The sequence below is a fragment of the Sinocyclocheilus grahami genome, unplaced genomic scaffold (genome assembly GCF_001515645.1).
Source record: "Sinocyclocheilus grahami isolate Dianchi unplaced genomic scaffold, SAMN03320097.WGS_v1.1 scaffold79.1, whole genome shotgun sequence".
NCBI classification, from domain to species: domain Eukaryota; kingdom Metazoa; phylum Chordata; class Actinopteri; order Cypriniformes; family Cyprinidae; genus Sinocyclocheilus; species Sinocyclocheilus grahami.
Genome location: NW_015505258.1, coordinates 600,423 through 616,415, shown reverse-complemented (window position 1 = coordinate 616,415; position 15,993 = coordinate 600,423). Strand labels below are relative to the sequence as shown.

The 15,993-nt window shown below is 35.6% G+C and overlaps 2 protein-coding genes across 2 annotated transcripts; one reads left to right on the top strand and one right to left on the bottom strand.

Moving 5' to 3' along the window:
- The first annotated feature begins 3,584 nt into the window (after positions 1-3,584).
- Positions 3,585-7,188, top strand: LOC107586283 (zona pellucida-like domain-containing protein 1). The gene is made up of 12 exons (XM_016273566.1): positions 3,585-3,609; positions 3,776-3,898; positions 3,981-4,207; positions 4,808-4,998; positions 5,082-5,154; positions 5,229-5,326; positions 5,432-5,515; positions 5,621-5,792; positions 5,888-5,996; positions 6,063-6,122; positions 6,254-6,283; positions 7,027-7,188. The coding sequence occupies exons 2-12, from the start codon at positions 3,778-3,780 to the stop codon at positions 7,182-7,184; spliced, it is 1,323 nt and encodes a 440-aa protein (XP_016129052.1). The 5' UTR covers positions 3,585-3,609; positions 3,776-3,777; the 3' UTR covers positions 7,185-7,188.
- A 1,279-nt stretch (positions 7,189-8,467) lies between these two features.
- LOC107586234 (apolipoprotein A-IV-like) lies at positions 8,468-10,551 on the bottom strand. The gene is made up of 3 exons (XM_016273499.1): positions 10,451-10,551; positions 10,265-10,355; positions 8,468-9,536 (listed from the first exon to the last, which is right to left on the bottom strand). Exons 1-3 carry the CDS (start codon positions 10,497-10,499, stop codon positions 8,744-8,746), a joined length of 933 nt encoding a protein of 310 aa, XP_016128985.1. The 5' UTR covers positions 10,500-10,551; the 3' UTR covers positions 8,468-8,743.
- Positions 10,552-15,993: the final 5,442 nt, after the last annotated feature.

The following is a 15,993-nucleotide window of genomic DNA, read 5'->3' as shown; positions in this document are numbered from 1 at the left end:
AATTCTGTCATTAATTACTCACCCTCATGTCGTTCCAAACCCGTAAGACCTTTGTTAATTTTCGAAACACAAATTAAGATATTTTTGATGGAATCTGAGACCTTTCTGACGCTGCATAGACAGCAACACAACTGACAAAGTTCAGAAAGGTAGTCAGGACATCGTTACGATAGTCCATGTGACATCAGTGGTTCAACCGTAATTATATGAAGCTACGAGAATACTTTTTGTGTGCAAAGAAAACTAAAATAACTTAAACAATTTCTTCTCTTCTGTGTCAGTCTTCGATGCACATTCACGACAGTACCACAACGTATGCAAAATTGTTGAATAAAATTGTTATTTTGGTTTTCTTTGCACACAAAAAGTATTCTCGTAGCTTCAGAAAATGACGGTTGAACCACTGATGCCATATGGACTATTTTAACGTTGTCCTTACAACTTTTCAGGGCCTTGCACATTGTAGTCGCATTGCTGTATATAGAGGATCAGAAAGCTCTCGGATTTCATCAAAAAGATCTTAATTTGTGTTCCGAAGATGAATGAAGGTCTTGTGGGTTAGAACGGCATGAGCGTGAGTAATTAATAGCAGAATTTTTGGCTGAAATATTCCTTTGTTTGTTTTTGCTCCGCCACAGCAGAATCATAGCATGCCTCCAAGCAACATACTTGTTGTTTTGTTCCTAAATGAAATGTTTTTTTTTTAATTAATTGTTTGCGTGGATGATTCAATGACCCATTCTTTACTAAAGGCTAATATTACTACCACTATTTCTGTCATAAAAAGATATTAGAGAAATAGGAAGTATACTAGTATGCTATTCCAGAATTAGTGTTTTTGAATGAACCGACTGAATGAACGATTCGGTGACTTGTTCATAAAGTCTTGCCATAACAGTGTAACCTGTATGTAAGCACACTTGAAAAGCTATTTGACCATTTTCAAATTCGGGGAACGGAACTAGTTGTTGTGTATAATATAAAAAGGACTATTTTGAGAGAATGCCTTCTTGGCATTTTCGAGGTTGTGCTTATTTCACATAATCTACAGTAACATGCAACTTGTACAATTTGTTTAGGTATGTTAGGCTTGTGTCACCTTGTGTGGTTGCTGCTGCATGCATATTTATTGCACATGCATATAGAATGGACATTAAAGTTTATCTCACCAAATGCAATAAATTTTTCTATAACCTGGATGCAGGAAAGTAGTTATTGCAGAAGCCATATATGAGTACTTAACAGGCCTACAGACTGACTCTTATAATAACTAAGAGAGGAGTTTGAGAAGAAACCAGATCCACTGTCACGGCTTTCAGTGGCATTACAGATACAGTTTGACAAGGGATTGAACTACAATATCTGTTAAAAAATGGGAAAGCGATTGGAGGATCATCAACTGGGTTATATGTTTAAGTTCAATATTCTGTCTCCTTATTTTGTGCTCAGACCATTAGCCATAGCAATAGGCAGTCAGGGAAGCACTATATTTAAGTTTTGACGGAAATGAAAATGAGGCTGAGGGATACAGTGCTTTCAGTGCATTGATTTGTTCAGATGGCGAAACGTCTTTGCTGCCTAACCTGAATAATAGGCCAAATGTATTGGTATTAATGCAGGACGTACAGAACAAAAAATTATTATTATTATTATTATTATTATTAAGATGGCTGACGATGCCATTGCTAATCTGCTGGCAAAAATATTAGTGTTGCTATGTTTTTTTTAACCAGCAGGTGGTAGTATTGTACTAGTTGGCTACTATTTGTTCTGAAGATGCTCAACCGTTCCTATCCTTTATTCAGATGTTAGATACTCTAATGCTATAACAGTTGTCATCCTTTCAAACGCTTTCCTCGATTTTTTTCCAGTTGTAAAATTTGCAAGCATTCTATTGTACAGATTTCTTACATCGCATTAGGCCATCAATCATAAAGGAGCCCTGAATCATGATTTGACAACAGAGTTCTATTCTTTGCAATGGTGTTCCCGCACTGTGTGTGAATTCCCAGTATATCTTTTTACAAAAATGAAGAGGAATCTTAAATTAATTTGATATCCACAATTTTTTCATCCTCAAAATATGATTAAATTACAATATAATGCTATTTTGCTGGCACATGAGATACATGACACAATGACAAATTTGTCTGCTTCGTTCTCTTTATGTTTTTCTTTCTGTTCTCTTGTTACTGTGTTTTCGGTCTGGCTAACATATTTATCCTGCAGTTAAAGGATGAAATCAGAATGTGAAGTTGTTGTAAATTCTTATTCATAGGGATGTTTCCCTATAAATGTATGAATTATAGCAATAAGTTAGAAACTACACCCAGTAAGATTCGGATTCTGTCCTTATCTGACTGTGCAGGTTGTTTGATTTCTTGAACAAGTATAATTCTCATACATCACGCTATGCATTTTACAACCTCTCCAAATCAGATTTAGTGATCTCTGCAGTCACATGAATTCATCTAAACTGAGAATAAGATTGAAGAACACAGGGATCTAGATTGCTTTCACTGCTTTCCAGTGGACAAGAACAGAAAATCATCAAGGTGTGAGTCATCCAAGGCAAGCATAACATGTGAAATATGTTCTCACACTGAGGGGCTTTTTGGCACAAACAAGTGTATGTGCTTCATTCAAAGTTCTTTGTCAGATATCACCATCACTCAGTCAAAACTGACCCTTTAGCCTTTAGCAGGGGTGTCTTGATCTAGCAGCTCTCAGAACACAATAGATGATGCTCGCATGCGAGCCAGATGAACAAAGGCTATTTTTGGTTCTCTGTGTTTCATGCCTTGTGGCACATTATCACATTTCTCGTATTCATAATGTTCTATTCCCAGGAGATGATGCAACATTTAATGTTTCAAATGATTTATACACAACAGACTCTTAATTTACATTCTAAGGTTTTGACATTAATACTGTTACAAAATTGTGGCAAAAACAGACAAAATCAAGATTCTGGACAGTTGTTACTATTGGTTAACACAGACAACAAAGTTTAAAGATATGTTTTTTCATGTAATTTACAGCAATATAACAAAAACATCAGTCTTACAACAAACCTGCATTAATTTGTACAAGTAAACGTTGCTCAAAATCTTTTACTCCCTTTTAAAACAAACCAATCAACAAACAACATTTCAAATGACTATAATAGCCAACAGGACAGGTTATTTCAGTAAGCAGATTTAATTAATGCATTTCATATACAAATAGATGTCAGTGTACATAGAAGTTTCCAGCTTATACATAATGAATCCTAAAACTGATTCTAATAGTACTTAAAACATTTTTTTTTATATGTTTGTGGTCATAATCACTAATTTATCAGTCTTCATTTATTTGGCTTATCTGAAAATCAGAACTAGTGTCTCTTGGATATGCATCAAATCTCATTGTCACTGTATTCAAGGATTTTTATTGTTAACGAAAAGCAGAGGATTCATTTTATAATGTGGGAAGGAACTGTACGGTAATTTAGGAGGAAGGATGAGACACTCCCTGCACCTGAATTATGCCTGGGGTCCAGCGCTATATAAGAAACATCTCATCCCCTTTCTCAAATAGTGTCCGTTCACTTGCCTGAGAGCTAAACAGGTATGGTATACTGTTTCTTTACACTGATATCTACTGCTTTTTCTCTTAAATGTTAAAAAAATAACAATACATTCAAAGTAATTACTTTCATCCTGATTTTAACTGTTACAGAAGTTAAGGTTGTAATATTGGATGACTTGACTTTCCAATTGGTGATTTTTTTTAGTCATGTTCTGCCGTTGCTCTGTAGCAAGGATGATGCTGTGGCTCTGCTTCTGTGCACTGGCTCTCGTCCTGCAGCCAGTTCACTCGGCCTATAACTGCTCCGCAGTGTTTAACAGGATTCCAGGTGAGTCTCTAACCTTCCAGATGTGAGACAATCCTCCATTCTCTGCAATTTGCTCAACACTAACACCTCTCTTTTTGGTTAGACAACAATGATCTGGTGGTAGACTGTGGCACCAACATGATCACTCTGGAGGTAAACCTGTGCACTGCTGAGTGGGCAGGCTTTGACCCCAACGGCCTGGCCCTGAACGGAGAGCGCAATAATGCCCAGTGCAAGGGCACCATTGATACCACTGTCAACCCACCTGTCATCCGCTACCATCTGCCATTCAACCACAGCCAGGAGAACCCATGTAGACAGTCTCTGCAGGTGCGAAGAAAAAAAACGTTTGTCTAATCAATCTTCAAGAGATGGAAAACTTATTTTTTTAAATCACAGTTGTGGTGTGCAAATACATTTTTTAAAACACAAAATAAAGATGACTAAGGCCATTAAAATGCTAGAAAAAGTGGAATATATATATATATATATAAAATTTTTATCCTTTTGCCAAGTTCATTTTAAATGGTGTCATAAAAGCTGCATGCATACTAATTTTGAAGAAAAAAAATTGTGAAACATAAAAAATCTGAAAATTTTAAAATACTGTATGTAAATAAATATGATATAAATAAAATAATGTATTATAATCATATAAAGTATATAAAAGTGTTTTTTAAATATATAAAAATTAGTAATTTTTTTTAAATGTCCTAAAAAGTATATAAATATTTTTAAAAGCAGTAAAATGTAGAAAATAATTAAAGACATTTTTTAAAATATATATTATAATTATAAATATATATATAAAAGTATAAAAGTATAAAGTATAAAAAAGTATACAAATGTCTTTTAAAAATGTAAAAATAATTTTAAATGTATTGCATGCTTGTAAAGCGCTTTATTGAATTTCCCTTTGGACATTTTTAGATTGTGGATGAGGTGCCCAGCTCCTCTGGTCCATTCAGCATGTTCTCCAGCATTCAGTCTGTCATTATCACAGGATACATTGATACGCCCAGCTCCTCAGAGGGCGTCATCAGTTACTCCACAGACCTCTACTACCACTTCTCTTGCCGTTACCCGCTGGAATATCTCATCAACAACACTCAGATTGTAGCGTGAGTATTCAGACATTCACCCTCCACTGCATACTTCACCAATGACAGCAAAAGGCCTGACTTGATTAATATTCTTCCTGCAGGTCATCAGTGTCAGTGGCCACTAGAGACAACAATGGTACTTTCATTGACACTCTCAGCATGGGAGTCTTCAATGTAAGTGGGGATTTGTCTTAAATTTTTCACTCTGAATTAAAAATATGTGCCATTTTTAATTATTTCTTTATCAGAGCACAGATTTTAATAGCCCATTGGTGGTTCCACCTACTGGATTAGAGCTGCGCAGAAAAGTCTATGTTGAAGTAAAAGCTGCCAATCTGACTGGAAAGTAAGAAAACTGCTATTTTCTCTTGGACAGTGAATCGCATGTTTCTTAAGGGTTTTATTGTGAAAGGAAATACAATTTTTGTGCCTTTTTTCTGCCTTTTTTCAGCTTTCATCTCTTGCTGGACCACTGTTTTGCAACCCCATCAACTTATAATCACACCAACATCAAACAGCACAGCTTTTTCACAGGGTGAGTTACTTCTTATTAAGAATTTATTGCTCATATCGCTATATTTGACTCTTAGTTGTTGATGTGTGTGCTAGTACATCAATGTTCTCTATTGTTTTATCACAGATGTGTGGTACAGAACAGGACAATGGTGCTTTATAATGGCCTCTCCAAGTTTTCCAGATTTTCATTTGAAGCCTTCCGCTTTGTGGAGCACCGTAATCAAGAAATGTCTACTATATACCTGCACTGCATACTGCGACTCTGCGAACCAAACAAGTGCCAAGAACTACTTGATGTAGGAGTCTTTTACTGTTTGAATAGAATGGATTGATTGGAATACTACTACTGAAAATATATCCAATTATCATTTTACTTATTTTATTCGTACAGTCTTGCAACTCTACCAGAACACGAAGGCGAAGGGCCCTAGAACCGTACGGATCGCCAGCTAAAGATTCTGCCACAGTGTCTGTGGGTCCTCTGTACACCGCAGCCCTAAGTAAGTCAGTCGCATACACACATGAATCCAGAATGAGACCAGTCTGAGACCCAGCTTGTTGATACGGATCGCCAGCTAAAGATTCTGCCACAGTGTCTGTGGGTCCTCTGTACACCGCAGCCCTAAGTAAGTCAGTCGCATTCACACATGAATCCAGAATGAGACCAGTCTGAGACCCAGCTTGTTGTCAGACATACAGAATTCCAAATGAGAGTGATTTTGAGATGCCTTACTACTCTCTCTCTTTGATCCTGTAGAGAATGATGTTCCCTCTGCATTGGCCTCTGGTATGGGATTCTTTTTGAAACTTCAATCAAAATATTGCCTAGTTCATTTTAAAATGGTGTTAGAATACCAAAATGTAAAAATGAATAAGGTCTTTAAAGCTGCAAACATACTATTTATAAAAATATAAAATGTAAAAAAAATGGAAAATGTATGTAATATTTTAAACCATCTGTATACCATTTTAATAATAATTTTTCATATAGGTAATTTCTAATTCTGTTAGAAAATACAAAATTAAAAATGAATAAGGTCATAAAAGTTGCATACAGACTTATTGTTAATATAGTCAAATGTAAAAAAATAAATAGTAGAAAATTTATAAAAATATATTTTAAACCGGTATACCATTTTAAGGTCATAAACCTGCAGACATAAGTACAAAAATAGTAAAAAAAAAAAAAGTTTTTATATAATATATACAAATATATTATAATTATAAAAATATATATAAAGCATAAAATATTTTTTATAAAAAAAAAAATTATAAAAAATGTATTTAATAATAATAGGTCATAAGAGCTGCATGCATACTAAATAGTAAAATGAAAAACAAAACTGTAAAATGTCAAAATAGAAAAAATGTGATAGAAAAGTATTTAAAAAGAATTAAATATAGCACAAAATATTGCAATTTGATGTAACTGACATTCGAATTCTGGCACTTAAAGATAAAAAAAGGCTAAAAGAGCACAGTGCCATATGTTGACAGTAACTGTCTGTTTGTGTTTGTCTTGTGAATCAGGAGGCAGTGAGCCGTTAAACAGGGACAATATGAACGTGGCTGGAGTGGTGGTGGGGGTCATTTTTGCCACCGGCGGTGCTGTGTTGCTGGTTATGGCTGGATGGTTTGTGCTGAAGAGGTTTTGCTGGGCCGGTGCTCTGCCTCGGGCTTTCCACTAAGAGATCCATCAACTCGCCATCTGTTTTGCGTTGAATGAAGCAAAATATTGCAATTTGATGTAACTGACATTCAGATGAAAATACTTAAAGATAAAAAAAGGCTAAAAGAGCACAGTGCCATATGTTGACAGTAACTGTCTGTTTGTGTTTGTCTTGTGAATCAGGAGGCAGTGAGCCGTTAAACAGGGACAATATGAACGTGGCTGGAGTGGTGGTGGGGGTCATTTTTGCCACCGGCGGTGCTGTGTTGCTGGTTATGGCTGGATGGTTTGTGCTGAAGAGGTTTTGCTGGGCCGGTGCTCTGCCTCGGGCTTTCCACTAAGAGATCCATCAACTCGCCATCTGTTTTGCGTTGAATGAAGCTTAATTTGATATGCCTATAAGATGTCTGATCACATCACAGCATCTGCACAAACCAGCAAAGAACCGCTTTGCATAATGCCTATTTAGCATATTTTAATCTATTTAGACAGCACTGTGTAGTCTAGTCATCATGCGCTTGGAAGAAAACTCAAATGCTTAGTTCTCTCATGTAAATGCAAATACTGCTGTTGACAGACATAGATGTTGAATATGTTTTATACTGTAAGAGGTATGTAGGCACAGCTGAATTTTTGAGAGGAACAAACTGTGGATAAAATCCTTTTGTAATATTTTAATTACACATTGCTTCTTCTACACATTATCTCAGGGGTTTTCAAACTTTTTGATGCCAGGACCCTGATCGAAAGACCCTCTTCTTGAAATATAAAGGCAGCTATATTTGATCATGTATAAAGAACCATTTATATTGTGTGAGAAATATTACGTTTGATATTATAAAGACGATGTTGTTTTCTAAATTAAATAATTGGCTTTTAGTTTGACTGTATCATAAGAAAGTAAAATTTCAATTAATATCTGGAAAGTTTTACTGACTATTAGAGATGAATTTAGAATAAAAATAATATTTGTAATTAAATTAAGATTTATTTGTAAAGAGCTTTTATATATTTTGTGTTAAGAATTATTGCATTTGATAAACAAGTTAACTTTGAAAGCCCTAAAAAAAAAGTTTCCTTTTATAGTTTGAAGCAGTTTTCTTTGTGTATATTGTTTCTAATTTTCTACAGACCCCAGTTTGAAAACCTCTGTATTAGCCAATGACTTGCTGCTTCCTGTAATCTAATATATCACAATTGTTTAGATGTGATTTATTGATAAAGAACTTTTATTCATACAGTATACTGTAGTTGAGGCAATATAGACAATCTCGAGAGAGATCAATGGACAACAAAAATTCATTTCAAATATGTACAAACTGAACTTTTTATTTGCATGTTTATGAAACATATCCACACATTACACAAAATATCTTCAGTAAAAAGAAGAAAGCTTTTCTGTTCTGTCTTTCACGTCAATGTATTTCACTGAACTTTACATAAGGTTCTTTCTGAAATCTGTACAAACAACAATATTGTTCTACAAAAGTTACAGGTCACAATGTACAATCTGAACATAAATGCTATTATTTACAGTACATTACATTTGCATTTCTGATTGGAACGTTGGTGTGTTGTTTAATTTAGAGAGTGTACGATGTCTTGTAATAGGGCTGTGAGTCGGGTTGAGAAATCCTCCTGTATGGATTCTATGTTTGTCTGATGGAAACCAGCTGACTCGCCATGGCTCTGGTTTTCTTGTAGAGCGAGCATCTGTTGGTCTAAGTTAGAAATAAACTGTTGATTCCGAGCTGAGGAATTCTGGCAGAACTGATCCACTTTTAAAGTCATCACATCCCTTGGAGTCTGTGCCGAGGCAAGATGGCCTGCCAAAGCTATCTTAAGTGCCGCCACCTTCCCTTGTACCTCTAAACTGAAGGTACACACTTCCTGTCCCAGCCTGGCAGTGACTTCCTCCCAAAGCTCCTTTCCGCTGCTGTCTCGTTCCTCCTCTACAGCCTCAAATGCTTTAGTTTTAAAGTCCTCAAAGGCTGCTGTCCTTTTCTGGTGGCTTTCATCCAGAGCTAGCGTGATCCTCTGCACTGCCTCCTGGTAGAGTGTGGCTTCTTCTGGGTTTAGGGCCTGGAGGTTCATATTGAGTTTCTCACAGAGTTCCTGAGTGTTAGACTGGAGAGCTGTCTGGAGCTGCTTAGTGAAGGGGGTGAGGAACTCCTTGATATTGGCCATGGTGTGTTTTGGGTGGCTGGGGTAAGGAGATAGTCTCTCCCTCAGCTCAGAAAGCTCCTGCTTTAGACGAGCCCTCAGGCGCTCAGACTCCATACTCAGCTTTCGTCTCAGTTCAGCCGCCATGGGGTTGTGAGAGTCTTGGGAATAAAGGTCACTGCTCACCACATGGTTCTTCCACACACCACTGCAAAACAGGATCGGGGTTAATGATTTGGACCATGACTTGGATGTGGACATGAACGTCCATGATAAAGAAAATGAAAAATCTTGTAAAACTAGTTATTCGAAATGTACTTTTTGTATTCCTGTTGGTTCATATGGTTTAAGAAACTTTAATACAATTTTCAAGAAAAGCTTCAATTTAAATGTCAAGTGGAATAACCATCAAGTAAAAAGAAATAACATTTTCCATACACTCTGAAAACATTTGAGTGTACACCTATTTTCATTATTTTCAAAAACATTTCATAAATGTGTTTTTTCAAGGTGAAAAGTATTTTTTTTAATATCTTAAATTTTTTGGTGGGTTGGACCACATGCCATGACACAAGTTTTGCAAATATTAATAAGCAGTTTTGTTAAAAGTTTTTTTCCCCCTAACAAATACAAATACAATATTATGCCAAACTACATAATAATGTTTTCCATTTAAGAATTTAATTATTTTTAATGAGGCGTTTTTCTTTATTATATCACAACAGCTGTATCGCCCTGACATTTTGACTTCATGTCCCCCCAAAAAATATCTAAATTTAATTTTAATTTAGAAATTAAAAACATGCTCATCACAAAAGGGATGTATTCAAGACATGGCAGGTATGAATTAAATTTTTTATAAAAGAAAATAAACAAAATAAATGAGCATCGAGTAATTGTGCCTGTTAATCAACACTACTACGAGAGTGAACTTACTTTGAATCTTTGGCGAACATTTTCTTGTCAGTAGCCTGATTGTCTCTCTGTAAACTCCATGCTTCTTGACTGATCTCATCGAGTGGAAATGCTGAAAGGAAGGATGGTTGCATTAGATCAATGTAAAATAATGATGATAATAATAATCCCCATTTTAGAGGAAATGAACTTAAAGAGACAACAAACCTGTTGTGGTAGCAAAGACCAAAGCCAGTGTAACAAACTGCAGAATCATTTTAATTTACTGAAGGTTATTCTAGAAAAAAACAGAAAGAATATTTAAGTATTTAGATCCATTCATTTAAATGTTATTGACTGACAATATTTTTAAAGAGTATTATATATTATTATAACAATATATATTATATATATATATATATATAACAATTTACACGTCACCAATTAATTAATTAAGACATTTGGCTCTTACCTGTTGATGAGAAAATGAGAATTTCTTCTCAGGGTCCATATTTAAAGCATTCTCTTATCAGAGGTTGTCCTGCTCTTCATCTGTGTCAACACATACCACGTGGAGGGTCAGTTTGATAACGATAGGCGTAAGGAACCTAAAGGTATTTTGCAGATTGGCCTCTTCAAATCTGCTCTCTTCCAACAACACAAATTCAAAGTATTCAGTGATGTCACATCAAGGCCAATACTGACGCAATTCCAAGTCAGGCGAGGTCAATGCTGTTGGAGTATGTTTACTGGAGGTGTTTGGTCAACTCTTACTTGAATACTTTTCATTTCAAATGTGGATGCTCTGTCCCAGGACTTATGTTGGCTGTGAACTTAACTGCATGAAATTTGGCTTAGTTTGATCAGTCATATTGAGTCCTCCTTGGCTTTCCCACAGCAATGACGCAGAAATAAGTCACAGAGAATGAATCCTCCAGGCATGTGCTTGCTGCATTATCTCTGGCTCCATGAACAAAGGTGCTGTTTGTTTGTACTTAGGTTAGGTTTGCTTTGAGTCTATGGGTCGTGGCTAGTGATAAAATACAAAGCAGCTTACTTTGAACATTTGATTATTCTTTAGACCCCACTTTCTGGCAGCTGTATAAGTGAGCATTAGGCAAGAACAAACAGTGCACAAGGAATTTTTGCTATACAAATGCCATAGTTTTATTAGTTACCAAACATTCTGTTTTGTGTATTGGGTAATGGGTTGAGCAAATCTAAAGCACTACGTCATTGTAGTTTGCTCCATTCATTTTGTACCATGGGTGTCTGGGCAATAACATGATTTAGCTAGAGATGTTATGCCATCGTGCAATTATGGTGCACTTTTACCTTTTCCTTATTTCCTAATATTATTAGTGTATCACTAGTTAAATTTCTTGTCTGAAAAAAAAAAGTTGGCTGTGAAGTTATGTTATCACTGACCTAAAAATGAATGGAAACTAAACAGACTTTATACACTTCAGCAGAGCTCTCATTGCATTCATTCACAAATTTAGCGTCCTTTGTCTTAGAAAAGACAAATTCACGTGACACAACACTTAATAAAAATGTTCTTTATCGCCGACAAACAAAGATGTATTTGCATGGTTCGTTTTAGTGAAATGAATATTCTTCTTCTTCGTCTTCTTCTTCTTATTATTATTATCACTATTATTTAGTGCTGTCAAAAGATGAATCGCATCCAAAATAAAAGTTTTTGTTTACATAATATTTGTGTGTACTGTGTATATTTATGTATATTTAAATACACACACATATATTTTGAAAATATGTACATGTATTTACAAGTATACATTTATATTCATAATTTATATTATATATAAATATATTTAATATACAGTGGGTACGGAAAGTATTCAGACCCCCTTACATTTTTCACTCTTTGTTATATTGCACATAACATAACATATTTTTCTTAAATATATACATTCATGTGTGTGTATTTATATATACATAATAAATATACACAGTATATCGTTTGACAGCACTATATTATTACAGCGTTGGTTTGTTCTCAAGGTTTTCCGTTACCGCTTTGCTGAGAACTAGCTCTAAACGATTCAGTTCGTGAATGAACTAAATGATTCAGGTTATCACGTACTGATTCAGCCCACGTCTGACGTATTCATTGGAAAGCCGACTCTATTAAGTGATATATTCGTGCTTTAAATCATCAGAAAAGAAATAGCAGACACACAACATGACTTCTACAAAAATCCAGGTAAAATGTTTCTCAGGTTGGTACACGGTATATTCCTTTGTCGGACAAGTATTTACCAGTAAGTTTTTTTTAGGGCAAAACTGTATTTTACTTTTGGCTCGTGCCACAGGAATCTAGGCGTCAGGAGTTTAGCGAGTCATAGCGATGCTTACATCGCTAGTGAAGTAGATCTTTAAAGGTGCAGTAGGAGATCTTGGAAAATGCTAACTTTAGCCTGATAGCACTGAAAGCAAATGTCCCACCCTCCCTGCAATCGCCGTCCAAAGCCACGCCCCCTGAATGCATTTTTACGCTCACAGACCAGAAACAACATTACTACAATAGTCTACATCAGGTTCCCAATTCCAGCCCATGTTCCAAAGTGAAGTAAACTTCAGCGGATTTCCCCCACTCAGGGAGTAAGGAGCAATGAACACTGTGTATGGATCATATCGATCGGAACACACTTCATGCATGTAGCTCACTTCTAACGAGCTGGTTATCTGAATCGGGTGTGTTAACTAAGTGAGACATGCACAATATGCAGAGCTGGGGGGCGAGAGGTCTAGATTAACCGCTGGGCTACATCATGTGTCATTCACCGGTGAGAAATATTTAAAAGTACTACAATACCAGGAAGGAAGATCGGCTTGTTGATGTTTGCCTGCCCTTCTTGCTCTGTCTGCACAGCGTGCATGAACGCGCTGATGACGTATCCTGTCTGCGCGAACCGGGGTGCAGAGGTATGCTAATACATACGTTGACAGGCAGGTAGGAAAGCCAATTAAAATGCTCGGACCGAGCATTTTGATTGGGCGAACATTTCTTGATCCTACGCCTTCCACAGAATATATAAATACAGACAAATACATTTAGACCACTTAACTTAATGATAGCTATCGGGATGTGAAGAAACTTTCAACCAGCATAACAGAAAATGTTTCTGAAGTGCCATTTGAAATTTTCTTCTGAAATTAGCATTTTTTTCAGGCTCCCATGTGGCAATGAATAGATTCTTTTCATTGTCATTAAAGTGAAATAACTGAACATAAACATAGGAGCAAGATAATTCTCCATGTTTGGAAACACGATATTGAGTTAAACTTGCGACAACAAATTGTGCAACAGGATGTTTTGTGGGAATGGGCATCAGTTAATAAGTAGTCTAACTATATAATCATGTGGTTTTATTCTTTTTATTTGATCATTGTTTTTATCATATTACCATTTTACAACTGCAACACTAAAGCTACCTACTACCTAGTCATTGAGTTCATTCTTACGTAGGGCTGAAAATGTGTGAAATGTGAAAATATATATTACATAACTGAAGTCACCATTAGGTCATAGTCCACACACACTCAGCTAAAGTAATTCAGGGTCCAAGTTCACAGATTTTTGAAGCACATTACAAAAATATTATGTCATCATAAGTGTGGTAAGCATAGTCTTTAACTGAATAGATTCATGCTTTTTAAAATATTGTTTTTCACTTCAAATTTTATGACCGGTTTGCATTGTCAATGCAAGATATGATTTCCTTGCTCAGTTCAAAGATGTAAATATTTTGTGTGAATTTAAGCTTGTTTATACTAATATAGGGTTCTGGATCCTGCAGATTCAACTTTAACCCAGATATCGCAATCGGTTTACTAGGCTGACCATGGCCTTCTCACCTACTGGGTGCACATCAAATGAATGAAGCCAAAGGATTTGAAAAACAAGGTTTGTTGTTTTAGCGTCCCACTGCTTGTTAGAATACAGAGTGCCTGAAATATTCTCTTCTCCTGCCAAAGCATTTCAGAAAGTGCACACTAGTAAAACATTTCAGATAGGACTTTTTCTCATACGACTGAAACTTGTGACTGATTTAATGTTTTTCAGATGTGCTGAAATACATTTAAAGCACAGCCAAAATCATTAATCAGTTTCATGGTTTCACTGTGGCCTGTAATCTGAACTGGCAGCATCAGGTTGCATCTTTCTACCTATTGGCATGTGTGATAGTTTATCTCTAGACTGTTCATGAATCATTCAGCATGGCAGGGAGAGAGCGTCTTGTATGCCTTCAAGCTGTCTCTGAGCCCTGGACAGCAAACTGACATGATGTGCTTGTTCAGGGTTTGCCTCTGCTGGCCTACCCTACTTTGCTGGTTCCTTGCCCCAAGACTGAGCACTGCTGTTGGATCAAACTTAACTCTAAGACTTCCTGAAATATCTTCCTGCAAGCCAGGTAACTTGAATTTTTCTGGGACATGAGGATGTGAAAATGCATCAAGTGGGTGTTTATTAGAGTCCCAGGGGTTCATTTTTAATACAATAAAAAATCACAAACAAGTAATAACACAGTAATAACAGAAATAACTCAGGAATAACTCAGTAATAACACAGGAATAACTCAGTAATAACACAGAAATAACACAGTAATAAAACAGGAATAACACATTAATAACAGGAATAACTCAGTAATAACACAGAAATCACACAGGAATAACACAGAGACAACAGAAATAACAAAGGAATAACACAGGATTAATGCAGTAATAACGCAGGAATAACACATTAATAACACAGGAATAACATTAATAACACAGTAATAACAGAAATAACACAGTAATAACACAGTAATAACAAATTAATAACGCAGTAATAACACAGGAATAACACAGTAATAACACAGGAATTACACATTAATAACACAGTAATAACAGTAATAACACAGGAATAACACAGTAATAACACAGGAATAACACATTAATAACACAGCAATAACACAGGAATAACAAAGTAATAACACAGGAATAACACAGTAATAACACAGGAATAACGCAGTAATAACACAGCAATAACACAGGAATAGCACAGGAATAACACAGGAATAACACAGTAATAAAACACAGGCATAACATAGGATTAACACAGTAATAACACAATAATAACACAATAAAACAAAATACTTTTCATTCCACTACTTTTCTATCCAGGTCCTCGAAGTAGAAAGTCGTTACTATGTAGCAGCTTTGAAAGTCAGTGGGTGATTTTTTTCTTCTCTAAAATGTGACTCAGACAGTTTTTCAGACAGTTTATCAGTAATAACTCTTGAAGTGATTTCCCAGCATTTTTTGAACACTGACCAGTTGCAAACGTGATATTTATTTGCCACAATTCAATAATAAGACGGTATATATATATATATTGTGGTATATATTAGACACAATATTGTCTGATTTTGCTAAATTGTGTACGTGAAAATATTACTTATAAAGCCACAGAAGAACTGTTGTGCATCTCCTAATAAAACTCAATAGGTTTTGGACTTGAAGCAGCGCTGCATAGACTGTTCTGTGTGTGACATCAAAGTACCACAAGAGTGATTAGACAGCATTTAAACTTTTTTTTTTTAAATATCAAATAGGTCTTGCTGTTTTGCTTTTTTGTTAAAGCAGTGTTGCTGTTGTAAAGTTGTACAGCTACAGTTGTGTTGCTGGGTTTTAAAGCAGGTTTGATTTTTTTTCTTCCTTATCACTCTGTATTTACAGGATTTCACTGTCCACTCTGTTCAAAT